Below are 24,900 nucleotides of genomic sequence, written 5' to 3' on the forward strand. Positions count from 1 at the left end.
GAGCCCCCACCTCCTGCCCCGTGGGGTTGGTGTCGGGGAGGGGCGGCCTCTGGGGCCCAGCTCTGCGCTCACCTTGATGGAGGCACTGATGAGGCCTCCTCGGCTGTGCACCTTCAACACACGCTCAAAGAGCTCGTTCCTCTTGGCCTCGTCATGGGCGAAGCCCCCCTCTGTCAGGTCGATGGGCTCGGAAACGCCACCTGTGAAGTCCACCAGCGCATCTGCTGTGTTGCCTCCATCGAGGGCCTGGTAACAGCCCGCCAGCCTGGGGAGCAATATGGAAAGAATTCCCAGTTCCTGTTCCCCTGCTGGTCTAAATCCTTTACCATATGGGAAGATTTTTTTTTTTTATTAAGATTATGATAGATTACAGCCTTGAGAGATTTCAGTTGTACATTATTGTTAGTCTTGTTGTGAGTACACCACTTCCCCCTTTGTGCCCTCCCTGCACCCCCCCTTTTCCCTGGTAACCACCGATCAGTTCTCCTTGTCTATATGTTATCTTCCACCTATGAGTGGAGTCATATAGAGTTCGTCTTTTTCTGTCTGGCTTATTTCGCTCAACATAATGCCCTCGAGGTCCATCCATGTTGCTGCGAATGGACCAATTTTGTCCTTTTTTATGGCTGAGTAGTATTCCATTGTGTATATATACCATATCTTCTTTATCCAATCATCAGTTTCTGGGCATTTAGGTTGGTTCCACGTCTTGGCTATTGTAAATAATGCTGCGATGAACATAGGGGTGCAAAGGACTCTTGGGATTTCTGATTTCAGGTTCTTAGGATAGATACCCAGTAGTGGGATGGCTGGGTCATAAGGTATTTCTATTTTTAACTTTTTGAGACATCTCCATACTGTTTTCCATAGTGGCTGCACTAGTTTGCATTCCCACCAGCAGTGTATGAGGGTTCCTTTTTCTCCACAACCTCTCCAACATTTGTCGTTCTTGGTTTTGGATGTTTTTGCCAATCTAACGGGGGTAAGGTGATATCTTAGTGTAGTTTTGATTTGCATTTCCCTGATGATTAGTGATGATGAACATCTTTCATGTGTCTATTGGCCATACTTATATCTTCTTTGGAGAAATGTCTGTTCATGTCCTCTGCCCATTTTTTGATCGGGTTGTTTGTTTTTTTGTTGTTAAGCCGTGTGAGTTCTTTGTATATTATGGAGATTAACCCTTTGTCGCATAAGTGGCTTGTAAATATTTTTTCCCAATTAGTGGGCTGTTTTTTTGTTTCAGTCCTGTTTTCCCTTGCCTTGAAGAAGCTCTTTAGTCTGATGAAATCCCATTTGTTTATTTTTTCTATTGTTTCCCTCAACTGAGGAGTTATAGTGTCCGAAAAGATTCTTTTGAAACTGATGTTAAAGAGTGTACTGCCTATATTTTCTTCTGCAAGACTTATTGTTTCAGGCCTAATCTTTAGGTCTTTGATCCATTTTGAGTTTATTTTGGTGTGTGGTGAAAAAGAATGGTCAATTTTCAATCTTTTGCATGTGGCTGTCCAGTTTTCCCAGCACCATTTGTTAAAGAGACTTTCTTTTCTCCAATGTAGGCCCTCCACTCCTTTGTCGAAGATTAGCTGTCCACAGATGTGTGGTTTTATCTCTGGGCTTTCAATTCTGTTCCATTGATCTGTGGACCTGTTTTTGTACCAGTACCATGCTGTTTTGATCACTGTAGCTTTGTAGTATGTTTTCAAACGGGGATTGTGATGCCTCCAGCTTTGTTTTTCTTACTCAGGATTGCTTTAGCAATTTGCGGTCTTTTGTTGCCCCATATGAATTTTTGGATTCTTTGTTCAATTTCTGTAAAGAATGTTATTGGGATTCTGATTGGGATAGCGTTGAATCTGTAGATTGCTTTAGATAGTATGGACATTTTAACTATGTTTATTCTTCCAATCCATGTGCATGGAATGTCTTTCCATCTCTTTATGTTGTCGTCAATTTCTTTCAAGAAAGTCTTGTAGTTTTCATTGTATAAATCCTTCACTTCCTTGGTTAAATTTATCCCAAGGTATTTTATTCTTTTTGTCGTGATTGTGAATGGGAGTGAGTTCTTGAGTTCTTTTTCTGTTAGTTCATTGTTAGTGTATAGAAATGCTACTGATTTATGTATGTTGATTTTATACCCTGCTACTTTGCTGTAGCTGTTGATTGTTTCTAATAGTTTTTCTATGGATTCTTTGGGGTTTTCTATATATAAGATCATGTCGTCTGCAAACAGCGAGAGTTTTACTTCTTCATTACCTATTTGGATTCCTTTTATTTCTTTTTCCTGCCGAATTGCTCTGGCCAACACCTCCAGTACTGTGTTGAATAGGAGTGGTGAAAGTGGGCACCCTTGTCTTGTTCCTGTCCTCAGAGGGATGGCTTTCAGTTTTTGTCCATTGAGTATGATGTTGGCAGTGGGTTTGTCAGATATGGCCTTTATTATGTTGAGGTACTTTCCTTCTATACCCATTTTATTGAGGGTTTTTATCATAAATCGATGTTGGATCTTGTCGAATGCCTTCTCTGCATCTATTGAGATGATCATGTGGTTTTTGTTTCTCAATTTGTTAATGTAGTGTATCACGTTGATTGACTTGCGCATGTTGAACCATCCATATGGGAAGATTTTTGAGACTCAGAGAGGTCAAGCAAACTTCTAGGTCACACAGCAGGCCCCCTGGGACAGCCAACACTAGAACTCAGGTCTCCAGCTCCCAGGCCAACGTTTGTCCCACTGACCCACACCATTATATCACTCAAATTCCCCTTTGCCTTCACAGCCCCATCTTCAAAAATAAGCTGTCCAGAAATCTAGTTAATTCTTTTCAAAAACATTAAAAGCTCATATATCTTTTTTTTTTAATGAGGAAGATTGGCCCTGATCGAACATCTGTTGCCAATCTTCCTCTTTGTGCTTGAGGAAGATTGTCACTGAGCTAACATGTGTGCCAATCTTCCTCTATCTCATGTGGGATGCCGCCACAGCATGGCTTGAGAAGTGATGCTAGGTCCGTGTCCAGGATCTGAACCTGCAAACCCCAGGCCACCTGAGCGGAGTGCGCAAACTTAACCACTACACCTCCAGGCCAGCCCTGATGTTAAATGCTCGTATATCTTTTGATACATCAATTCTGGATGAGTAACATTATTTATAACAACGTAAAACTAGAAATCACCTAAATGTCTAACAACAAGGGAACTGGTTTTAAAAACTAATGCTGGGTCTCCACTCTGGAACATTCAGCAGCCAGTGAACACAGCACTGCCGAAGAAGTCCCCTGGGAGGGAAACGCTAGCACTCACTTGTTACATTTGAAAAAGCAATATAGCTGGATTCCTGTCACATTTAAAAGGTATGCAATAATTCACTTAAAATATATTAAGCATCTACTATGTGTAACACACCAGGTGCTGGGGACCCAGTTGTGGCTCCTTATTTAAATGTTAGGAAAAGGCCTGGGGCCTGGCTTACAGGCAGGGTGCTGGATGTGAACGTGAGAAGCAGAATGGGATATATAACATAACACTATTTACGTACATTGAAAACACATGCCAGCGAAACAGCAACACAGGTTTTGTAAGGAACCCACAAACAAAAAGATGCATCAACGATGTTGAAAGAGCTGCCAGCGGTCGGGGAGGGTGTGGGAGGGGCACAGAGGGCAAAGGGAGCCAGTGGGGACATGCAGGGGGGACCATGGCGGAGCAGGTCCTGAACACACGGGCCCCTTTTCTATACTTTCTGGATTTGCTACAACAGACGTGCATTCGTTTTATAATTTAAAAAGTAAATAAACGAAAAAACAAGTATAAACGGTGCAGCCACTGTGGAAAACAGTTTGGTGGTTACTCAAAAATTTAAACATAGAACCACCATAAGACCCAGCGATTCACTCCTAGGTACATATCCAAAGACCTGAAGGCAGAGCCTCAAACACCGACGTTCACAGCGGCGTTATCCATAACAGCCACGCAGGGGAGCAACCCAAGTGCCCATGGACAGAGGACTGGATAAACAGAGTGCGGCACAGACACGCAACGGAATACGATTCAGCCACAAGGAGGAATGAAATTTTGACACCAGCTACACCTGGACGGACCTTGAAAACCTTCTGCTAACCGAAAGAAGCCAGACACAGAAGGACAAACACTGCGTGATTCCACTCACATGAGCTCCCTGGAATAGGCCAATCCACAGAGACAGAAAGCACAAGAGAGGTCCCCAGGGGCTGAGGGAGCGGGGAAGCGGGAGCTACTGTTTAGCGGGTACCGAGTTTACGTTGGGGGTGATGACAAAGTTTTGGGTATAGACAGTGGTGATGGGTACACAGCACTGTGAATGCAACTCATGCCACGGAATCGTACATTTATACACAGTCAAACTGATAAATACTCTACTGTACCACAGTAAAAATATAATAAAACTATTACAAAAACAAAAAACCCGAGCAAGCCCCCTGGGGGCTCTCCTGGAAGTGGGAGGCGAGGGGCCTGCACCACGGACCACGGAGACTCAGTGACCACCAGGGGGCAGGTTTTGCTGTCTTAGGATTAAAAACGGAATCTGTCAACCGTTGTGTTTTCTTGGGTTTGTTTTTGATGTTGGGAGTTTCTGTTTTTCCTTTTCCTTTCATACACACACACACACACACACACAAACACACACACGGACACGGACACAGACACACATCATCTAAGGAGACTCACAAATGGGCCTGGGAGGAGGAACCAGGAGAGGCTCCCCCAGAGCTGGCGGGGCTGGTCTCTGAGCCCGCTGGCCCTCCTGCCCCAGGCCAGCCCTGTCCTGCAGGGGTCTGGGATGGTCACTCTGCTCCAAAGCCCTCCACAGTTCAGCAAACCTCTGCTGGTGCACGTGCTGGCAGGAGGAGGGTCAGCAAAGACAGAATGGACGGACAGTCAGGCAGGCAGACAGATGGACAGGTGGAGGAGGGAAGCCCAGTGAGCAGGGAAGGAGGTCAATTGGTCCACCCTGTACAGCCAGCCCAGGCTCAGAGCCACCACAGCCCCAGCAAGACCCCTGGGGAGGGCTGGGCAGCTTGGATCTTTGGGAAAGAACCACCGACCTGAATGTGAGCGCAGGCTCTGTCCCCAGCCACCTGCAAGACACCTGCTGTGGCCTCAGTCTCCTCCGGTGGAAGTGAGAGTAATTATTCCTCCATGTGTGGATTGGTCGTGGGGACTTGACACCACGTACCAGAGGACCTTCAGTCCAGGCCTCCACCCCACCCAGCACAGGCTCAGCTCTGGGTGCCCAGGCTCTCAGCCTGCTGTGTGACTTTACACCAGCCCCTCATGTCTCTGTGCCTGGAGCCCTGGCTGGAGGAACACCCATGCAGAGCCCATCAGGACTGTCGCCCCAGCCTGGCCATCCGCCCGCCTGCCCAATGCTAGCACCTACTTGGCATAGGCCTTCTCCACCAGGGCACACCAGAACTCATTGCGGGAGCTGGAGTGGCAGTAGATGAGCTGGTTGTTGACCGTGGGCAGCCGGTCATCGATGACCACGTCCACCCACTCCCCAAAGCGCCAGAAGTGGAAGTGGAAGATGCCCGCATAGGCGTCAGGCTTCTTGGGGTCCCACTCCTGCTCCTTCCAGTCCGGGATGACCTGGGGTGGGGGAACAGGATGGGAACACAGTGAGGGGCACAGCGGGCTTCCTGAGGACATGGGGGTGCCTGCCTCCAGGGGATCCAAATGGAAAAGAATATCGGGTCAATCCCTATCTCTGCCACGAACCAAGGTGGGACGTGGGTGAACCCTTCTCATCTCTGGGCCTCAGTTTCCCCATCTCTGCAGTGGTTGCAGACTCCCTTCGGCTCCTTCCAGCTCTGTCATTCTGCTTCTGTGAGCTTCCTCCTCCCTTCCTCGTGCCTCTATCTGCATCCTCCCCACTCAGAAATCTGCCATATCCATCCCAGTTCCACCTGGTGAATGGTGCCACCGGCCACCCAGTCCAGCCCGAGCCCGAAGCTGGGCCACGCTGGCCTCCTCGCTTTCCCTCTCTCCAACCAATGAGGTAGATCCGAGCTCCTACATTCTGCTGAAATCTGTCTCCTCTCCATCCGCCTGACACCGCCCAGGCCCAGTCCCCCTCTCGTGGCCCCTGCACACTGTAACAGCATCAGGGGTCACATCTGCCCTCACCCGCCACAGCAGCAGAGTGATCTTTCTGATCCAGTCACTTCCCCGGAAAATGAGGTCCAGCACCAATGTGCTCTGCCCCCCACCCCCACCTCCCAGGCTCTCTACCCACCCCCCACCCCTGCCCCCTCCTCCAGGCTCTTCCTCTAGCTGACTCTCACTTGTCCTTTAGGGTCCATCCTCCGCTTCCTCCAGGAAGCCCTCCCTGACTCTTCAGACTAGGCCAGAACCCCTGTCCATTGTGGCCCCCGGAACTTCTCTGAGACACTTCGCCCAGTTTTAATTAAACGAGTGTGTGATGTTGTGTTCAGTTCTGACACTCTCACTGGTGCGTCAGCTCTCTGAGGGCAGAGACACATCAGTCTTGGTCACTGTTATCTACTCAGCACGTAGCCCAGGCCTGGCCCAGAGGGTGCTTGATAAACAGGGGTTAACCGAATGCTTACGTTCATAGGCACCGCTTGGAACTCTAATGATACTGCTTGTTTATGGAGCATCTTGGAAATGTCAGGTACCCAGCCTGTGACCACCACGGGTTATCTCGGTTAAATTTGTGCAAAAACCCCATGAGTAGATTACTACTATCCATCTCCACTTTACAGATGAGAAAACCGAGGCTCAGAGAGGGCAAGAAACTTGTCCAGGGTCACATGGTGAGAAAACACACACATTCTTTATCAGTGCGGACAGCTCTGTGCACAGCCCCACGCTGGCACCGAGGAACCAAATGAACCAGACACAGTGCCTGCCCTCGGGAGGCTCCCAGCCTGGTGGGGGCACGCAGGCAAATGCGAGGCTGACACGGGGTGCATGTGGGGGCGTGGGGAGAAGGGAGTGGTGGGCCCGACCCCAGAGGGCCAGCACAGCTTCTGAGCAGGCGCCCTGAGAGCTGGCAGAGGGGTCCCCCAAGTGGATGAGGACAAACAGTGGCATGGGGGCAGCAGGAGGTGGGCAGGGAGGGAAAAGCCCTCATCTAGTGAGGGAGGGGACCTGCTGGCCCTGCTGGGCACTGGACAACATCCCCCTGACACCAGCTGCTTCTAGAAGAAAACCACCCTCGGGCGCAGGGGTGGCCGTCCAGAGATGCGTGAGGAGGCTGTGAATCCAGAGGCCCAGACGGGCCTGGGCAGAGATGTCAGGCCCAGGCCGCTCCCCAACCCCCACAGCCATTAAGGATGCTGTTGTTTACACGCCTCTTACCGTCAACCAGCAACGGGGATGCTGGTAAAGAGAAATGCTCCCTGGGGGGACACTGGAGACCAAGAAAATGAAAATGCAAAGCATTTCAGGGAGAGGCGCTGAGGCCACTAATGGAGCCCCGCAGGGTGTGGGCGCGGCCCGCTGGCTGGCTGTTTCCTCACCCCTCATCCTCATTGCTATCTTTTGAAGCGATACTACGGGAAGTCTCGGGCAGAAGGCCACCCAGGCATGGGTGAGGGAGGCAGGATTCAAACTCAGGGCTTTGGAGCCTTGCACCGGGTCTGGAACCCAGCAAGGGCCTGATGTTGGCTGGTCCCTTTTCGGTCAACTCCATCCTTTCTAAGTAAAAACCCCCAGGCCGGCCTCGGCCCTGACCCCCACACTCTCTCCCATGTTGCTTGCAGGACAGAAAGCTGTATCAAAACGGGGCACGTGCAGGGTGGGGGTACCATCGCTCCTGCAAAGATGGGAAGGCTGGGGTCCAGGGAGGAGCAAGGAGCTACCCAAGCACGCAGAGCGATGGGGAGTCGGAAGCTGAGAACACGGCCAGGCCACTGCACCCTCCCCGACTGCTCCCTGCTCTGAAAGCTCTGGACTGCACGGGGCGGAGGAGGGAGCCCTCGCTGAGACCACAGGAGCATCACCAGCCAAACCCAGGCCTCGGCTCTTAGCCTGCTGTGGCTCAAAAAGCAGCTAAGGAGGCTCCAGGGCCTCGAGACCCAGAGTCAGGGATCCCCATGGGCCTCAATTTCCGCTCCTGCATCACAGCCATTGGACCTGGCATGGGGTGGACCCAGATCAGCCCTCTCAGCCCTCTGCCCCTCTGCTGCCAGCCGGGGTTCCCTGCGAGAAGGAGACTGTCCAGGAAGGTGTGTCCACATAGCACATAAACTAAAAACCCTTCCACACCACATCTGTTCACGCCAGAAATCAACGAAGGGACCAAAGACCCCCAGGACCACGTCAAGAGATTCAGGAACAAATCCGAACAGGCTCCCACTGGCTAAAAAAACTATGATGGATGAAAACACATCAAATATATTACATCCATGAGGTCACAATGATACTTACACAAACAAATAATTAGTCACTCTTGGAGGATGGCAGGAAATCAACTCTTTCTTTTTTGCTGAGGAAGACTAGCTCTGAACTAACATCTGTTGCCAATCTTCCTCCATTTTTTTTTCTTTTGCTTGAGGAAGATTAGCCCTGAACTAACATCAGTGCCAGTCTTCCTCTACTTTGTATGTGGGTTGCTGCCACAGCATGGCTGACAAGTGGTATAGGTCTGTGCCCAAGATTCGAGCCTGTGAACCTGGGCCACTGGAACGGAGTGCACCGCACCAAACTTAACCACTACTCCATGGGGCCGGCCCCTCAACTCATTTTTTTGAAAATGAAAAATTAAGGGAAAGAACCGAGGATTTATCCTGCCTTTTCTATACAAACTGCACCAGAGGTTAACCAATAGCAGACGAACAGAGCTTCGCATCTGGAGATGAATTCCAGCTAAGAAATTAGAATATGAGGTTCCTACTATTTTGCAACCACTGACAAATCATGGATCTAGGCAATTGTGGCTTCTAACCTTCACAGCTTAGGATCATCAGTGGCTTCTAACATCTCAAAAAAAGAGAGACAACCAGACACCATGTGCCTCCGGAGAGAAGTACACAGTGTCTCCTATGAAGCAGTCACGACAAAAATTTGTACCTGAACCTTATCAAGCTTCCAGAAGTGAGTCCTAGCTGACAGGAGACGCAGGGGAAGGAGCTCGTGTTCGGAGGCACCAGGAAAATGAAGCCAGCAAAATCCAGATAGTCAGAAACGCCACAGGACGGCTGGTTTCTTTAGCAAATAAATTGCAAGGAAAAAAATGAAAAGATGAAGGGGACCAACCAACTGCAGTATGGATCTTTGTTTGGATCTGGTTCCAACAAACACACACACACACACATTTATGGCACAATTTGGAACCCAGAACATTTACTGGTTATTTGATGATATTCAGAAATAATTGTAAAATTATTTTAGCTGTGTTATGCTATTATGGTTACTTTTTGGTTGTTGTTCTGTTTTGTTTTTAACATGTCCTTATCATCCAGAGATGCATCCAGAAATATCTATGGATGAAATGATACGCTGCCTGGGGGAAGTGGGGGTGGAGGGGAAAGGAGATGGGCCACGAGTTGACAGCTATAGAGGGACGGGTACAGCGAGCCCGTCAGGCCGGCTCTCCCCCCTCATGCTGTCTCCAGTTCAAAGGCCCCATCACCAGGACACTAGCTCCCCGGCCTGGCACTTGGAGCCCTGCAGACCAGCTCTGCCGACTCTCTCAGCTTCACCCCTGAACACTGCCTCCCCCAGGCCCCCAGGACATCGACACCCCGTGATGCTCCAGGCCACCTCTGCTAGGCATGTGTGGCTCCCATGGGTGGCACTGTGGTCCCTGTCCTTCAGGAGCCAGCTGAGCAGGGGCCTGCAGGGGCCTCCTGACCTCACGTCCCCTCGGGCACTGTTGGGCAGCCGCTCCCCAGGCTCTCTCCCCAACTACGGCGGGAGCCCCTCAAAGGCAGGGCCCAGCCATGCTCACGCCCCAACCCCCGGCACCCAGCACGGGGCCTGACCCAGCTCCACAGCCCAGCCGGTCGAGTCTTTCTGGGAGGAAAATCCCCGAGCATGGGCCGCAGCGAGGCCCCAGCTGGTGACGCCGTCCCCACTACCAGACACCACATTCTTGACTGCAGGGTGGGGCAAGGACTTGGATTTGACTGGGCCACCTCTCTCAGCCCCGCGTCTGCGTCGACCTACCCCACCCCCGGGACTGTTGTGGGAAACAAGGTCACTAATGGCCTGGCAGGGCTGCGTAAACTTGGAGGGCAGTGCACCCATGAGGGGCCATCCCTGCTGGTGTCTGGAGTACAAGTGTGCACACTCACACAACGGGCCACAAACCTCGGGCCTGGGAGGGAGCGGAGGTGACCTGGTCAAGCCCCCTCTCCAGAAGAGAAGGACCTCAACAACAGCGCCCGTGCGGGTGGGAAAGCGAGGCCTGAGGGGCTGAGGCACCTGCTTGGGCTGACCAGGCAGTGAGACAGGACCGCGTGGGGCTAGAGACCCCTCACACCCAGGGGAGCCGTGAACAGCCGGCCGCTGAAGAATTGGCACAGAAACCCCAGGGTCCCACTGATGCAGGCACCACAGCATCCCCTGGTGCTCCCGGGGTTTTCCCTGGGTGGGGGGGGGGGGGGGGGGTCCCACCTAGACCCAAGAGGCTGGGCTCAAATCCTCCTGGGACCCCTGCCCAGGCATGTGACAGAGAGAAGAGGAGAGGCTGGGAGGGTCAAGAGCCCGGGGTGGGGGGTGCAGCACTGCTCGGGATGCATGTGTGATTGGGGTGTGCACGTGAGTGTGCGAGTGTGTGACTGTCAGTGTATGTGTGAGTGTGCGTGCGGGCCTGGCCCAGGGAAGGAGCTTTGCAAAGATTTCTGCCTGGGACCCCCGAGGGCCAGCGCGGAGCATTTCTGATGAGGCTGGCCAGGCCTCAGGATGAGGGGTCACAGTGGGGTTTCCCGTGTCACCCACGGCAGGGGAGGAGAGCCACAGGCCTCTGAGTCCTCAAAATTACAGGGTCCCTGGTCCTGAGCATCTGAAGCTCCTGAAGCTGAAGTTCTCAGCTTCTGACCCCAAGAGGTGCAAATTCCTGAGTTTCAGATGCCATGACCGGAAGGGACCAGGAAGATGGGGCGCCCCCACCTGCCACCTCAGGAGAGCAGAGCCCCCGGCTCGCCTTCCAGAGAGCAGGACGCTGACACACCTGCAGGGGCCCCAGGGCCTCCAGCTCACAGGGCAGGGCGTGAGCACAGCCAGAGGCTCAGAGACCTGGGCGGGGACCCCGGCCTTGGGGCAGGCCCCCTCCCGCTGGGCTCCCCAGCTACACTGTGAGGGCTACAGGTCCCCTCAGATGGGCCATTGTGGGCCTGGTGACAGTGGCAGAGGAGAATCCATTCCCCCGTGTCCACTCTCTGCAACTACAGAGCCAGGCCTGGCCCCAGTCCCTGCCAGTCCCTCCACCTCACTCCACCTGCTGCCATGAGCATTGGGCTGCTGTGCTGCCTCAGGCAGTTCAAGGCACCTCTCTGAACCGTGCGCTCCTCCTAGGTAAACAGCTTCTCCTACTGCCCTCTTTTCAGAATAACTGAAAAGTGAGACCACGTGTCTACAGTGACGAGAGAATAACAGTGAGCAAACCGAGAGACAGTGCCCACATTCCAGTCCTGAAGCTCGGATGCTTTACGAACACTGACCCATTTACCCTTCACAATGACCCTAGGAGGGAGGCACCATTATTAGCACCCCCAACAGATGAGGAAACAGGCTCAGAGAGGTTGCCCAGGGTCACACAGGTGGCGGGTGGCAGAGCCGGGACAGGTCCCTATGCCCCACTGTCTCCGTGGAATCTGGCAGGTCTCTTTGCTCCAAGGTTTCTGGTGGTTTCCATGCAAGATGGCTCCTCATTTCCCACTCCCGGCACTCCCTCCAGGACCAGTCTCAGTCTCAGCACAGAGCTTGGGAAGGGGGAGGGAAGGGCGGGGTCGCTCATCTCCACTTGCCCCACCCCTCCCAGAGGCGTCTTCAGGAGTGGCAGAGGCCATGGCTGGAAGGGCAGGGCTTGGGGAGGGCTATGTCTGGAAGCAGAGAGCCCTAAGAGGTGGAGGTGGGGGCAGGGCTGGGGAAGGGAAGCGAGGTGGCTCTGGGGTGGAGGAGGAGGGGGTGTGAGACCTGGGGGAGCATTTTGAAGCAAAGTGTGGCCAAGTGTGGCCTCTGAAGCAGGGGCTGACCTTGGTCTCCAGGAAGAAGTTGGCCTCACCCGGGTCTGGCCCTCAGGTGTGGTGGGCGCATGGCCCCTGCCCATCCCAGGGGGCCAGCGTCACAGGGTCAGAGGTCCACAGACGTAGAGCATGGTCCACTCACACCCCTCCTCTGGCCCCTCCCTGGCCTCTATGACCTTGGGCAGGTGGCCTTCTCCTCTGGGCCTCGGTTGTCTCTGTCCAAAAAATGGGTGAGCCTGAGAGAGAGGCAAGGGCCCGAGCCCTGAAGAAGGTCGGGCGGGGCCCTGAGGTGATGTGGCCAGTGGGGCAGAGCTGAAGGGACTTCACAGAACCAGCTGTTCCCTCTAGAAAGTCGGAGTCTGGGAAAGCGTCAGGGGCTGCCCGAGGACATGCAGCAAATTGGCGACAACAGAGTCTGGACTAAACCTGGGCACAGGCCTGACCCCAGCCCACCCCTGCCATGCCCCTGCCCTGTCTACCCCCTGCCCAGCCACCCTGCAAAGGAGGGAGTCTCAAAATTGAACATGGCATGGTGTGTCCCCACCCAGGCCCTCCAGGCCTCGCTTGCCAAGGACCAGATGGCGATGGCGCCTCCCTGTAGACTCAGCATGGCTCTCTCCACATCCCGACAGAGGCCGGGCTGCGGGCCAGTGGAGAGGAACTGTTGGGGGCATTGGTTCCTGGTTGGGTGTCTTGGTTCTAAACTCCATCCTGAGGTCTGACGCTGGGCCAGTCACCTGACTGCTCTGGGCCTTGTCCCTGGAAGTGGCGGGAGAAGGGGTCAGGAGTGTGGGAGGGGCAGGGGAGGGTATGCTCAGGGTGGTGATAAGATCTCCTGGAACGGGAGGGGGTGGCTTGCGGTGAAAGACTGCACACCACCGAGGCGGGGACACAGGCTTTATTGAGGACACACTGTGGGCACAGCAGAGGCACTCACATGCCCACATGGTGCAGATGTGGTGGGGGAGGGTCGGGTACAGGCAGTCTGCTCCCAGAGCTGCAGGGAGAGGTCAAGCAAAAAGGCAGAAAGGCAGGGCCACCCCCAGGGGTCTGGCTTCCCCCCACAGCGAGCGGAGAAGCCAGGCAGGCCATGCCGGGACCTCTTCCAGCACGTAGGGGACAGCCCAGAGCCAGGAGTTAGAAAGGACCACAGCTCACACCACAGTCTATCTCCCAGCTAAAGACCCCCGACTCAACACCCCCCTCCCACTGGCAGGCCTCCAGGCCTCTGGAGTGGGGCTCCCCCTCCCGGCAGCCCTGGCAATTACAGATGACTCGCACCCTCTGTCTCTCAGTGCATCTGTTCCCAGGGCCCTGCGGCCCCCCGACGGCTCGGCTTCGTGAGGGAAATGTCACAGGCACGTTCCTGACAAAAAACAGGGCTGGCCTTGAGACAGGGTGTCGGGGGCACGTCCTGAGGGGCCTTTGGCTGATGCCAGGCCAGGCAGACTCCTCCCTCAAAGAAGAGGTCACTGGGCCTGTGCAGCGCGAGTAGGAATGAGGCTTGGGGGCCGGCACTGAATCTGCTGACGATCAGGCCTCCGTTGCCGTCTGTTTGGTGAGTGGGTTGCACCCAATGACCTGAGGCCACTGTCCCACTGTCACACCCCACTGTCACTTGCAGCCCACTTCTGACCCTCAGCCATCATAACTGCCCTATCAGCCTGCCCCCAACCTGTCCCTTGATCCACTAAAGACGCCAGGGCTCCGGATCCATCTATCCAGCTCCCCAGACAGAGGGAAACCCCTGCACCACACTGTTCCCCGCTTCACTGTGGGAACCTCAAAGTCTCCCAGCTCAGGAAGGACCCCTCCCCAATGTCATTTTGACCAAGCCTCTGCTAAAGGCCACCCGAGAACCGGCTGGACAATTATATAATAGATAACCTACAATCAGACTTGTTCGCAGGGGGCATATAGACTCTAGAATATATCCATGTGAATATAGCATGCTCTCTCAATATTGATGTCTGTGGATAGATAGATCTCTATGTGACTTTTTCATACTCTCCCCTTCACTTCTCCCGTCCTGAAGTCATCCCCAGAAGAGAAAGAGTTGCCCTGCACAGCCTCCAGCGTGCCGGCCACTCCCCACTGCCCAAATCGACCCCACAGTAGCCTCCCGATGTCCTGAGGGTCCCCGAGGTGTCGAGGGACCACACCAGGCCCATGCCAGGAGCGGCGCCTTCCTGGGTCCTCAGGCTGCATTCACCTCTGGACACGGGCGGCGGCAAAGGGTGCAGACGCCCGTTTGCTGGATTCTCCAAGGAGGCTGCTCTATCGTCTCTGTCTCCCCATCTCCAGAAGATGCCCGACGGCTGGTTCTTTGGATTTCGCTCCCTGTGTCCGTGTCTGTCTGTCTCTCGGTCCCTCTCAGTTGCTCTCCTGACAATGATGCAGAGGGACGGCAGAGACCCACGGCTGCTCCGTCCTCCCGCACTAGCCCTGGCCAGGCGTCTTGGTCTACAGCAAAAGCAGTGGTAGCTGGCGCAGCTTCTAGACTCTAGAGCCTGGGCATCGGCCTCCCTGAGCAGGAGCGCCAGCACCAGAGAAAGGAGAGGAGGAAGGACGAGGCTCGGGGGTCCCCGCCAAGCTGAGTAGAGGCCAGCAGCTGGAAGAATCTCCCCAGACACACGGCTGGGGGAAGCGGGTACCGGCAGGGGACAGGGCAAGTGGGTGAGCGGAGGGGCCGCAGCGAGCAGCCACCATCAGAGCTGGTTAAAGACCACGGAGGCCCTGAGGTCGGCGGGCTCGAGGCCCTCGCTGAAGGTGATCAGGAAGTACATGACCTTGCGGATCCTGGCCAGCTCCGACAGGCGCTCCCCGAACTCCAGGGCATCGGCCTCGTTCCAACCCATGGCCTCCGAGTCCTCCTGGCGCCAGAAGATGGCGGTGGGGTCCAGCAGCTGGCGGGTCATGAGGTTGGTGAGGTCGGGCGTCCAGTTCTGGGAGGTGCCCGTGATGGTGACCTTGCCCGGCTTGTCCAGCACAACGTCCCAGCGCTCAAACTGCAGCTTGTGCTGCCGCACGAAGTCGAGGCGGTACACGGTCTCGGCCGGCCGCAGCAGCTTCTCGCCGTCCTGGCGCTTCTCCCCACGCTGCTTCAGGCTCTCCACGCGCAGCCGCATCTGCCTGGTCAGGTACTCGTCGGGGACCAGGGGCATCTCCAGCTGCAGCTGCTTCGGCTCATCCTCTGCCATGGCCCACTGCCGCTGCTGCCACCACCGTCCACGAGCCGAGTGGCTGGGGCCTCGCCACCAAGGGAAGAGGCCACCAAGGAGGGCCCCCCCTCCCTCCCTTTTTTGCCAAGGGCCCTCCTCAGCCCCACCCAGTCCTCAAAATGGGGTGTGTAGGAGGATGGGAGTCCCCAAATGCCTCCTCTCCACTGCCAGTTGAAGCTGTAATGGAGGCATCGCAGGCAGGCAAGAGGGTGACAGGCTCCTCCGGGACCAGACCGTGATGTCAATTGCTGTGGCAACGGCCCTGACTACCACGGATGGGCTGGGAGCGGCTTGTTTGTGAAGAACCCGCAGCAAGAGGGGGAGGGGGGTGGGGAGCAGGAGCTCACTGGAGGCTGGAAGACCCTCTGGCAGGAGGGGGGAACAAGGACCACAGGGCCACTGATTTGAGATTTGAAGTCACCCAAGCAAACCTTAGAGCCATCCTTGACTCAGCCTCACCCTCACCCCTCCACACGCCATCGCCAAGGCCTGTCGATTCTGCCTCCCAGATACCCTGATGCCCTGAGGCCCCTTCCCCTGTTCCCAGCTGCCAGGACTCCAGCGCAGGCACGACCATCTCTCACCCAGACCCCTGTTCTCAAACTTTCGTGAGCATCAGAATCACCTGCAGGACTTAAAACACAGACGGTGGGCCCCACGCCCAGAGTGTCTGATGTAATAGGTCTCTGATGAGGCCCGAGAGTCTGCATTTCTAACAACCTCCCGGGTGATGCTGGCGCTGCTGGCCCAGAGACCGTGCTCTGAGAATCTCTGACCCAGGTGATTCTTGCGTGCTGGCCCTGCCTCAGCCCTGCGCTACATGGCGGCCACGTGACCAGGTTTCTCTCCTACTAAAATCCCACCACTTACTCCACCCGTATGGATCCTCAGTTTCCCCCAGGAGACTTGAGGCCGAGGAAGAATCCGACAAACATCTGTATCCCCAGTGTCTGAGGCGGAACCAGGAGCTCAGCTATCACAAACGGGCAAATGGAAGACCTAGAGTGTGTGAGTGCAGCTGGGGAGAGGGGAAGCTGCCATGACGTGCCACACACAAAAAAGAGGACAGAGGCACAGGCCAAAGTTTAACAACTGGAAACAATCTGAAGGGTCTGGTGGACCACAAGCACAGTCAAATTTCTAGATGGAGGCTAAGTAAGTGAGTGGGATCTTGGGCTACCCGAACAGCAGGGGGACAAAAACGGGGACAGAGCACCTGGTCCCGTTAAGACAACACCTCAAGGCCTGGGGTAAGTTCTGGCAATTCCCCAAGGGTATTGAGAGAATGGGAGATGTCAAAGGGCCTGGCCCTCACAGCGCCTCTTACTGTGGAGCTGGAGGGCAGAGGAGAAGGGAGCAAGGCGGCTGGGGAAGGAGTTCCTGTTGGGGTGGCTTCTCCTTCCTTCTAAGGAGGAGTGTTTCTCTCCTTCCCAGCCCTAACTTTTGCTTTTTATTGGTACATTTGCTCTAGACCCGAAGCCCCAAGGGGGCAGGGATGGTATCTGTCTCGTTCATCACTCTAAGCCAGCGCCTAGAACAGGGCCTGCCCCACAGGAGGCCCTCAGAACAGGCTTGTTGAATGAATGCATGAATGAAGGACACCGATGAGAGAAGGGCTGAGGTGATGGACCATGGAGCCCAAGGCCAAGGCCAATAAGAGGAAGACAGGCAGACAGGGAGAGAGTCCACGGGCAATGCCCAAGGCCAGAAGGAGGATTAGGGACAGGTGTGCGTCAGAGTGGAGGAGGGAGGGAGATGCCAGGAGGCGAGGCTGAGAGACTGATCCTTCAGCTGAATACCTGCAGGGAGGGCGGATCTAGGCGCGGCCCCCATGGGAGCAAGAGGCCGAGGCGGCTGACGGAGATGCGATCGAGAAGCGAGGCCGGGAGATGAGGGCAGGGTGTCAGCCACACGGGCACAGTAATCCCTGGGACACAGCAGTGCTTGAGTGGGGTCGGTGGGGGAGGCTGGGAAACTGGAGGTGTCGGGCATTTGGTGCCTGGGTGGCAGGGATGGCAATGAGGTGGGCTGGGGCGGTGGGGGGAGGCAAACAGCAGGCTCCCGTAGGGGTTTATATAGGGAGGCGGCACTGAGGGAAGAGAGAAGGCTGCCCTGGCTCTGGACCTGCAGGACATGGGGAGAGGTGATCAGCTTCTACTGATGGGGACCCAGGGGCCACATGACCCTGGGGAGGACCTGGTCTCAGCCTGGGCAGCAGAGGCTGAAGGTAGAAGTTGTTACCAGGGCCTGGGCCTCCCAGACAGACAGGGCAGGAGGGAGGGGGCAATGAGAGCCAGGAAGGTCAGAGGGGGGGAAGGTCAGAGGGGGGAAGGTCAGAGAGGAGAAGGTCAGAGAGGGGAAGGTCAGAGAGGGGAAGGTCAGAGGGGGGAAGGTCGGGGGGGAAGGTCAGAGAGGAGAAGGTCAGAGGGGGGAAGGTCAGAGGGGGGAAGGTCAGAGGGGGGAAGGTCAGGGGGGGAAGGTCAGAGGGGGAAGGTCGGGGGGGAAGGTCAGGGGGGGAAGGTCAGAGGGGGGAAGGTCAGAGGGGGGAAGGTCAGGGGGGGAAGGTCAGAGGGGGAAGGTCGGGGGGGAAGGTCAGGGGGGAAGGTCAGAGGGGGGAAGGTCGGGGGGGAAGGTCAGAGGGGGGAAGGTCAGAGAGGAGAAGGTCAGAGGGGGGAAGGTCAGAGGGGGGAAGGTCAGGGGGGGAAGGTCAGAGGGGGGAAGGTCAGGGGGGGAAGGTCAGAGGGGGAAGGTCGGGGGGGAAGGTCAGAGGGGGAAGGGCGGGGGGAAGGGCGGGGAGGCAGGAGGCTGCGGTTGGGGCTGGGCCCACTGCCGACCACCCGCCTCTGCTCAGCCACCAGACGCCCTGGAAAGGCCCACGAAAAGCTGGACATAGGAATGAACAGAGAGGAGAGAAGCAAGCTGGAAACCTGCATAAGTGATTGCAAAAATGTGTATTAGAATCAAAATAGGGGCCAGCCCTGGAGGCCTAGTAGTTAAGTCCAGCGCACTCCACTTCAGAGGCCCGGGTTTGGTTCCCGGGCACAGACTTACACCACTCGTCAGTGGCCATGCTGTGGCAGTGACCCACATAGAAAATAAAGGAAGACCGGCACAGATGTTAGCTCAGGGAGAATCTTCCCCAGCAAAACAAACAAACAAAAAACACCTCTATAACCCCAAATGGAAAAAAACACAAGAAAGAAATACAGAAAACCCTTAACACTGGTTGTTTCCAGATAATCAAAACCTCACGTGACTGTGGACTTTTCCAAATCCGTCCCCAGTACCTAGAATGGTTACCGTGTGCTGAACGGACTGCTGTGTAGCTAAAGGGCGTGAACTGCTTACACAACAGGGGCAGGGCGGACCGGAAACCTCCTAAAGTAAAAAACAGCCGGCGCTGCCACCAGGCGCCTCCCCAGGCCCCGCCCAGGACTGCCCACCCCCACACTGGCTTTCGGACATCCAGGCGCTCGGGGGACTCTGCTCACTCTGCTCTCCTCCGGCCAGGGGCCCAGCCGACTCCTCCTGGGCCCGAGCAGCCTGTGGCTCAGGGCAGGGAGCGGCCTGTGCCCATGCCCAGGGCTGCGCCAGGCTCTGGGGAGGTGAACTCACCTGGCTTGGGCCAGACCAGGCCTGATGACAAATGCTCCACCTACCATCACATCCTGATTTCTGGTCCACAAAACCTGGCTCCCTCAAGTCCACTGCCCTGCCCGCAGGGGAGGTACAATCAAGTCAGGGAGACCACAAGGTGCCCGCAGGGTCCCATAGGAGGGGAGGCCCACTGCCAAGAGGTATCTGGCAGAACAGAGGAAGAGGCGGGGAGCCCAGAGGAGGGCCAGGAGGGGCTCTAACGCGTGCAGAGGGCCCTAAGGCCAAGGGCTTGCCTTCCACGGGCTCCTTTAATCCCCCCATGACCCCAGGCACTGGAAAGGTCAGGTTTACACACAGGCCAAGAGAAGCAACGTGACCTGCCCAAGGTCACACGACCAGCAAGGGGGGAGCAGGGGTGCAGCTCAGGCTGAGCACCCTAGTTCCATGGAGAGAACAGGGTGGGGCAGGGGAGGCCCCGCACAGCAACGGGCCCAGAAAGTGAGGGGTGACAACAAACAGGGCCAGTCAGCAGGGACAGCACGGGAGGTGAGGCGCAGTAATGAGCCCCCCAGGGCCTTGCGCCTCCTGCCGGGACCCAGGGCCTTCACCACAGCAGAAGGCAGAGCGCAATGAGCCAAGAGCAGCCCACTGTGCCCCAGCCTCCCCGGGGACCCAGCCTCGCAGCCGTCGACACCTCCAGACCAGGCAGGCCAGATGCCCCGAAACCCTGCAAGAAGAACTTTCAGCCCAGAGACAAACACAGGCCTGCCCATGGTCACACAGCATCAATGACAGCTCTCTTGCCTGCAGATCCTGGGCCCCTTCATCCACTTGCTAGATGGGGAACTACACCAGGGGATAGCCCAGGGCCAGGCCCAGGGCAGGACACACAAATGACCAGACAGCCCATTCCCAGGAGGGGACACGTGGGCCTGGCTCGGGCCCCACTGAAGGCCCCAGGAGGCTTGGGGCAGCAAGGTGGCTGGGGGGCTGCTAGCCAGTGGCTAGATCTGACGATTTGGGGAGGGGCTCTGTTCTCGAAACTTTCTTGAGCCTTCTCTATGCCAGGCTTCCGCAGGGCTCAGCAGGAAGACATAAGTTGGATGAGCTCTGCCCGGGGGAGCTCATCTCAAGAGGAGAGACCACAGATAAACAGCAATTAAACGGCAGGGTGGGAGGCGTGGGGCCAACCCCACAGGATTCCCACGTGCCACGTCTGGCCTGAGCCTGAGCCCTGACGTAGCTGGGGGTGGGGCTCAGAGGCAGGGGCACCTTATTCTGGGCTCAGAGAACGGGGTTGGAGCCTGGAAGTAGGAGGATGACAGCCCCACATCCAGAGAACAGCTCCTGGCCCCGACTCTCTCTGGGCTGTGAGGCCCACGAATGTAATGATCCCAAGTGTGGCTCTCCGAGGCCCTCCCAGCTCAGACATGCCATGACTACCCACGTCTACAGGCCGCCGCAGTGACCTCTGCAAGGGCCCTGGAGCATGCAGCTACCCCACCCCCACAGGACCATCAGGGGCCAGGCCCCCGGGGATGCCCACCCCAGGTGGATTTGAGAGGTCACACTCCTGTTCAGACAACATGAGAGCAGGGCCCCTAGCATGGTCCCAGCCTCGGCCAAGGGCAGAGCTCCCTCTGATGATTGCAGGATGTCTCAGAGGAGAACGATCTCACGGTGCTCCTGGCACCCTGCTTGCACAAGAACACTCATTACGTTATGAATACTAATTATCCTAACACCGGCGGCTGCAGCCGCCGTCCCTGAGCCCCAGGCTGTGCAAGGCCCTTCAAATACAGCAGCTCGTTCCACCCTCACGACTCCCCGAGGGGGAGCTACCTGATGTCCTGATTTTTCCAATGAATAACCTGAGGCTAATTATAGCTACCGAATGGTGAGGCTGGGGCTCAAATCAAGCCGGTAAGACTGAGATGCTCAGTGCTCTTATAGGATGCTAGCCCCGTACAGGAAGAGCAGGAAGCGCAGACATGAGAAAGATGACTTGCATTTGCTGGCATAGGAACCAGGATGCAGTCCTTGTCAATAATTCTTTAGACAGAAGTCTAGCCTCTACTCCAGCCTCCCTGCCTCCCCAGGAGGGGAGCTCTGAGGGTCGGATTTAAAGGCTGCAATGCCGAGTGCCGCCACAAGAGGGCGAAATGTCAGCACCAGAGCCCATTCCACGAGAAACCCTGTGGCGCTGGTCCAGGGCCTCAGCCGCCTGGAACCATGAGTCATGCAACAGGATGGCCTGGACCACTCCTGCTGAACAAGTGAAAAACCTGAGGCCCAGAGAAGGTCAAGCACTGGCTAAGTCACACAGCGGGTGCTGGCAGGGGTCTCCTGGGCCCCAGTTAGTAGCATCAGGCAGCATCCACATTTCACAGGTGTGTATCCTGCCAAGCAGCTCCAGGGACACTATGGGCCCCTGATAGCTGGGAAGGGGACACATCAGAATCCCCTTGGGAATTATACAGATTCCTAGCACCCACCCAGGGGTCCTAAGCTGGCAGGTGAGGGGAAGGCGACTCTGATGCTCAGCCAGTGCTGGGGAGCCCAGGGGTCACCCCACCCCATCCCCACACAGGCTTCCATAAAGTCTCCCCTGCACGTTCAGGCGGCACCTCCCCGATCTGGGGAGATTCCCCAGAACCCCTGTCCAACCCAGGCCTCACCTTCTGCCACAGCGCCTCACGGGAGGCCAGAGACGAGCAGGCCGCCACAAACCAGCAGTTGCCCACCTGGCCCTGGTGCAGGTCGTGGGAGCTGATGCCGTCCACAAAGAGGCGGGGGTCCTCGCAGATGTCCTGCGGAGAAGCCAAGAGACCTCAGGTCAGCGCGGAGATCCGCCCACCTCCCCCTGTGGATGGGGGCCCCCGCGGGCCAGTCGGTCTCCTCAAAGACATGTGCTGCCTCACGCGCTCCCCCTCCCCTGGCTGAGGAACTCTGCTCTTGTGCCAAAGGTTTCATGGGTGAACGAGCACTGTGGGAGGACTTCCGGGGGCTGGACCCTGGGCCCCCGCCTTCCTCCTCCCTCTGCGGTCTTCCCTGCCCAGCAAGGGCTCAGTTTCCATCATTCTCCAGCACCAGCAGCCTGGCATGCCCACCTCAGCCGGCCCTCAGGCGCCCATGGTCATGAAGTGGGGAGGGGGCGCAAGGCAGAAACACCCCAAAATGACATGTGATGAGTGCGAAGAAGGGAACTGATGTGCCAGGCCCCGTGTGGGCACATCCTCGGGCTGTACCATCTGACCCTCACCCCACCTGAGGAGTGCGAGGTTGTTATGCCATTTTATGGAGGAGGAATGAAGGTTCAGAGAGGGGTAGTGACTTGTCAAGGGCACACAGCAAGCAAATGCAAAGCAGAGCTGAGCAGACATCCCCAGTGCTCCGGGAGTGCCCTTTGTGTGCCCAAGGTGGGCCCAACAGGCCAGGCTGGGGCAGGGCTGGGCGTGAAGGTGGTTCCCTTCCCTCTTCCTAATCCAGGTCCCTTCTAGGACATGCACGTGTCCCCCTGTGTCCAGCAGGCCTGCCCCAGGCCCCTCCTCCTCTTCCATCAGCATCTTCATTCCACAGAGCTGAGAGAGAGTGACCGCTCCCCGGGGTGGGGCACAACGGAGAGTGGGGGGGAGGTAAACCCTGAGACATGCCTTCCATGTGCCAAGCATCCTGCTGGCACCATGATCAATCCTTACATGGTCCTGAGAGGTCAGCACTGTGCCCATTTTATAGGTGAGGAAACTGAGGCCCAGAGAGGTTGAATAACATGCCCCAGCCACACAGCAGGGGCCTGCCTCCACTTCAGCCAGTGCTCTCAAGCTAGTTCAATCACAACAGAGCTACTGAGGTTCTACCGCAGGCAGCCAGAAGAGGGTAACAGAGTCAGGAAGAAGAAACGCAAATTCCTGCTCCCCATTATTACCATTTATTACTGGTGCAACTTTGGGCTAGCGGCTCAACCTCTCTGAGCCTCCGTGTCCTCACCTGTGCAAGGGAGGTAGATTATTATCCCTGCAGGGCTGTGTGAGGACACCACAGATCATGGAGGGGGAGCAATCAGCAGCAGAAACTGGGGTAAAAGGCTCTCAGTCCTCACAAAGGCTCTGGGACTCCTGTTGCCACATCTGCCTGAGAAAACCATGGTCTTGGAGGGCCCAATGGAGGACCAGAACTGCCCTGAGGGCACCAGCAGCTCCAGGTGGCACCTCAGGTGCCCTACGGCCAAGTTGTAAATCAGCCTCCTCAGAGTACAGATGCCTGAGTAATATCATCCCGGGTCACAGAGGCTGCGGGGCGGATGGGGCCGGAGGAGGGCTCATGCCTCAGGAAGCAGCTGCCCGGGCAGAAGCCTTGCCTCCCCCCCTCCACCCTCTTTATCTCCTCCCCGAGGCTCTGGCCCACGCCCAGCCCAGCACAGGGAGCCATGACTTAGCATCTGCCTCCCTGGGTCCTGGAAGGGCAGACAGGACGGGGGTGGAGGGGGCTTCCTATCTGGAGGACCCCAGCCTCATCCCCACCATGGGAAGAGATAGCTGCCACCTGGTGTCCCCAGGGTCTGCAGAGGTGACCTCCCAGCACCCCTCCCCTTCAGATCCTCCCACCAGGGCCCTGGACAGGGACCCCCATTCCACAGAGGAGGATGCTGCCCAGGAGGGGTCAGTGATGCCCAAGGTCACAAGGCAAGTGAGCGGACCGATGGGCCAGAACCCAGGTCTGCTGGGCTCCCGGCCAGGGCTCTCCTCCACACTGAGCAGCCCTGCCAGGGCAGACCTGTGGGCAGCTCCAAGCATCCCAGCCTGTCCCTATGGCCCCAGAACAGGGCTCTGACCCAGACACCTCTCCAGCCCCTGAGAGACAGACTGAGCTCAGGAGGCGGGAGTCCGGGTTCCAGGCCCTGCACTGCCCTGACTCCCTGTGGCGGGCAGGGACCATGGGCAAACCTGCCAGCTGGGAGGGAGCAGAGCGGAGAGGGCAGTCTGAGCCTGTGCCCACGGCCAGGAGAGGGGCAAGTCCACCAGCCCAAACCCAGAGAAACCACTCGAGGCTGGCGGCACCTGGGGCCTGCCTAGGGGCCAGCAGCCACCTCAGGACACCCAGAAGGGAACAATCATAGAAACAGCTCCTGATGACTGGGCACCTGCTGTGTGCCAGGCCCTGTGCAAAACAACCTGTGAGATGGGCACTGTTACCGTCCCCATTTTACAGACGAGGAAACCAAGGCACAGAGAGGGTAAGTCATTTGCCCAGGGCCACACAAGAAAAGGTGAACTGAGATTCAAATTCACACAGTCAGCTCCAGAGCCTCCAGATGGGCTAAGATTTATGAGTGGCCAAGCCATACTTCCCTCATTTGTCCCTTGCACTTGTCCTTAGCCCAGCTGGAGGGTGTTTGTCCTTCCAGTTTTCCTGGGCGATCGGCCAGGCAGAGCACAGAGCTAGTCAGAAAGCTCCCAGCCACAGGCAGGGCCCTCGAGGGGGAGGAGTCGGACTATGACCCTCTGTGTAAGCACAGCTGTGACAGCTGGAGCCCAGAGAGAGATCCGAGGAGGCTGCCTGGAGGCAGTGACGCCAGCAGAGCAGGCATGGAGAGGGCAGGGGGGCAAGGAGACTCTAGAGGGGAATGTGGACTCCACATCGCCCCCAAGGCGGGATCCAGTCACAGCCTCAAGACAGACGACACCCCTGACACCCTCCTCCCCTGGGCCCTCAGCCGCCCACTCCCTTCCATCACTGTCCATGCCTGTGAGCTCTAGGGCACAGCCGGGCCGACTCTGCCTATCTCCAGGGTCAGGAACAAGGCCTGGCAGGTTCCACTGGGGCTGCAGGCAGGAGGCCTGGGAGGACGGGAGGGCAGAGTGGCCAGCAGGATCGGACAGGACAGGTGC

At 56.6% G+C, this 24,900-nt stretch overlaps 2 protein-coding genes across 2 annotated transcripts in view; both read right to left on the reverse strand.

The window, feature by feature from the left end:
• Positions 1-24,900, reverse strand: part of CAPN5 (calpain 5) — a 53,590-nt gene that overhangs the window by 9,893 nt on the left and 18,797 nt on the right. Inside the window, exons 3-5 of the mRNA XM_014855809.3 lie at positions 21,691-21,822; positions 5,420-5,628; positions 73-265 (exon numbers count right to left, since the gene is read on the reverse strand). Coding sequence (XP_014711295.1) covers positions 73-265; positions 5,420-5,628; positions 21,691-21,822 — 534 coding nt within the window. The remainder of the gene's footprint in view (positions 1-72; positions 266-5,419; positions 5,629-21,690; positions 21,823-24,900) is intronic.
• On the reverse strand, positions 6,308-17,707 carry OMP (olfactory marker protein). The gene has a single exon (XM_044752547.2). The coding sequence runs from the start codon at positions 15,392-15,394 to the stop codon at positions 14,903-14,905; it is 492 nt and encodes a 163-aa protein (XP_044608482.1). The 5' UTR covers positions 15,395-17,707; the 3' UTR covers positions 6,308-14,902.

Source organism: Equus asinus, chromosome 20 (genome assembly GCF_041296235.1).
Source record: "Equus asinus isolate D_3611 breed Donkey chromosome 20, EquAss-T2T_v2, whole genome shotgun sequence".
Lineage (NCBI taxonomy): Eukaryota > Metazoa > Chordata > Mammalia > Perissodactyla > Equidae > Equus > Equus asinus.

Coding starts and splice junctions, on each gene's coding strand:
- OMP (XM_044752547.2), bottom strand. CDS start 15,394: ATGGCAGAGGATGAGCCGAAGCAGCTGCAGCTGGAGATGCCCCTGGTC.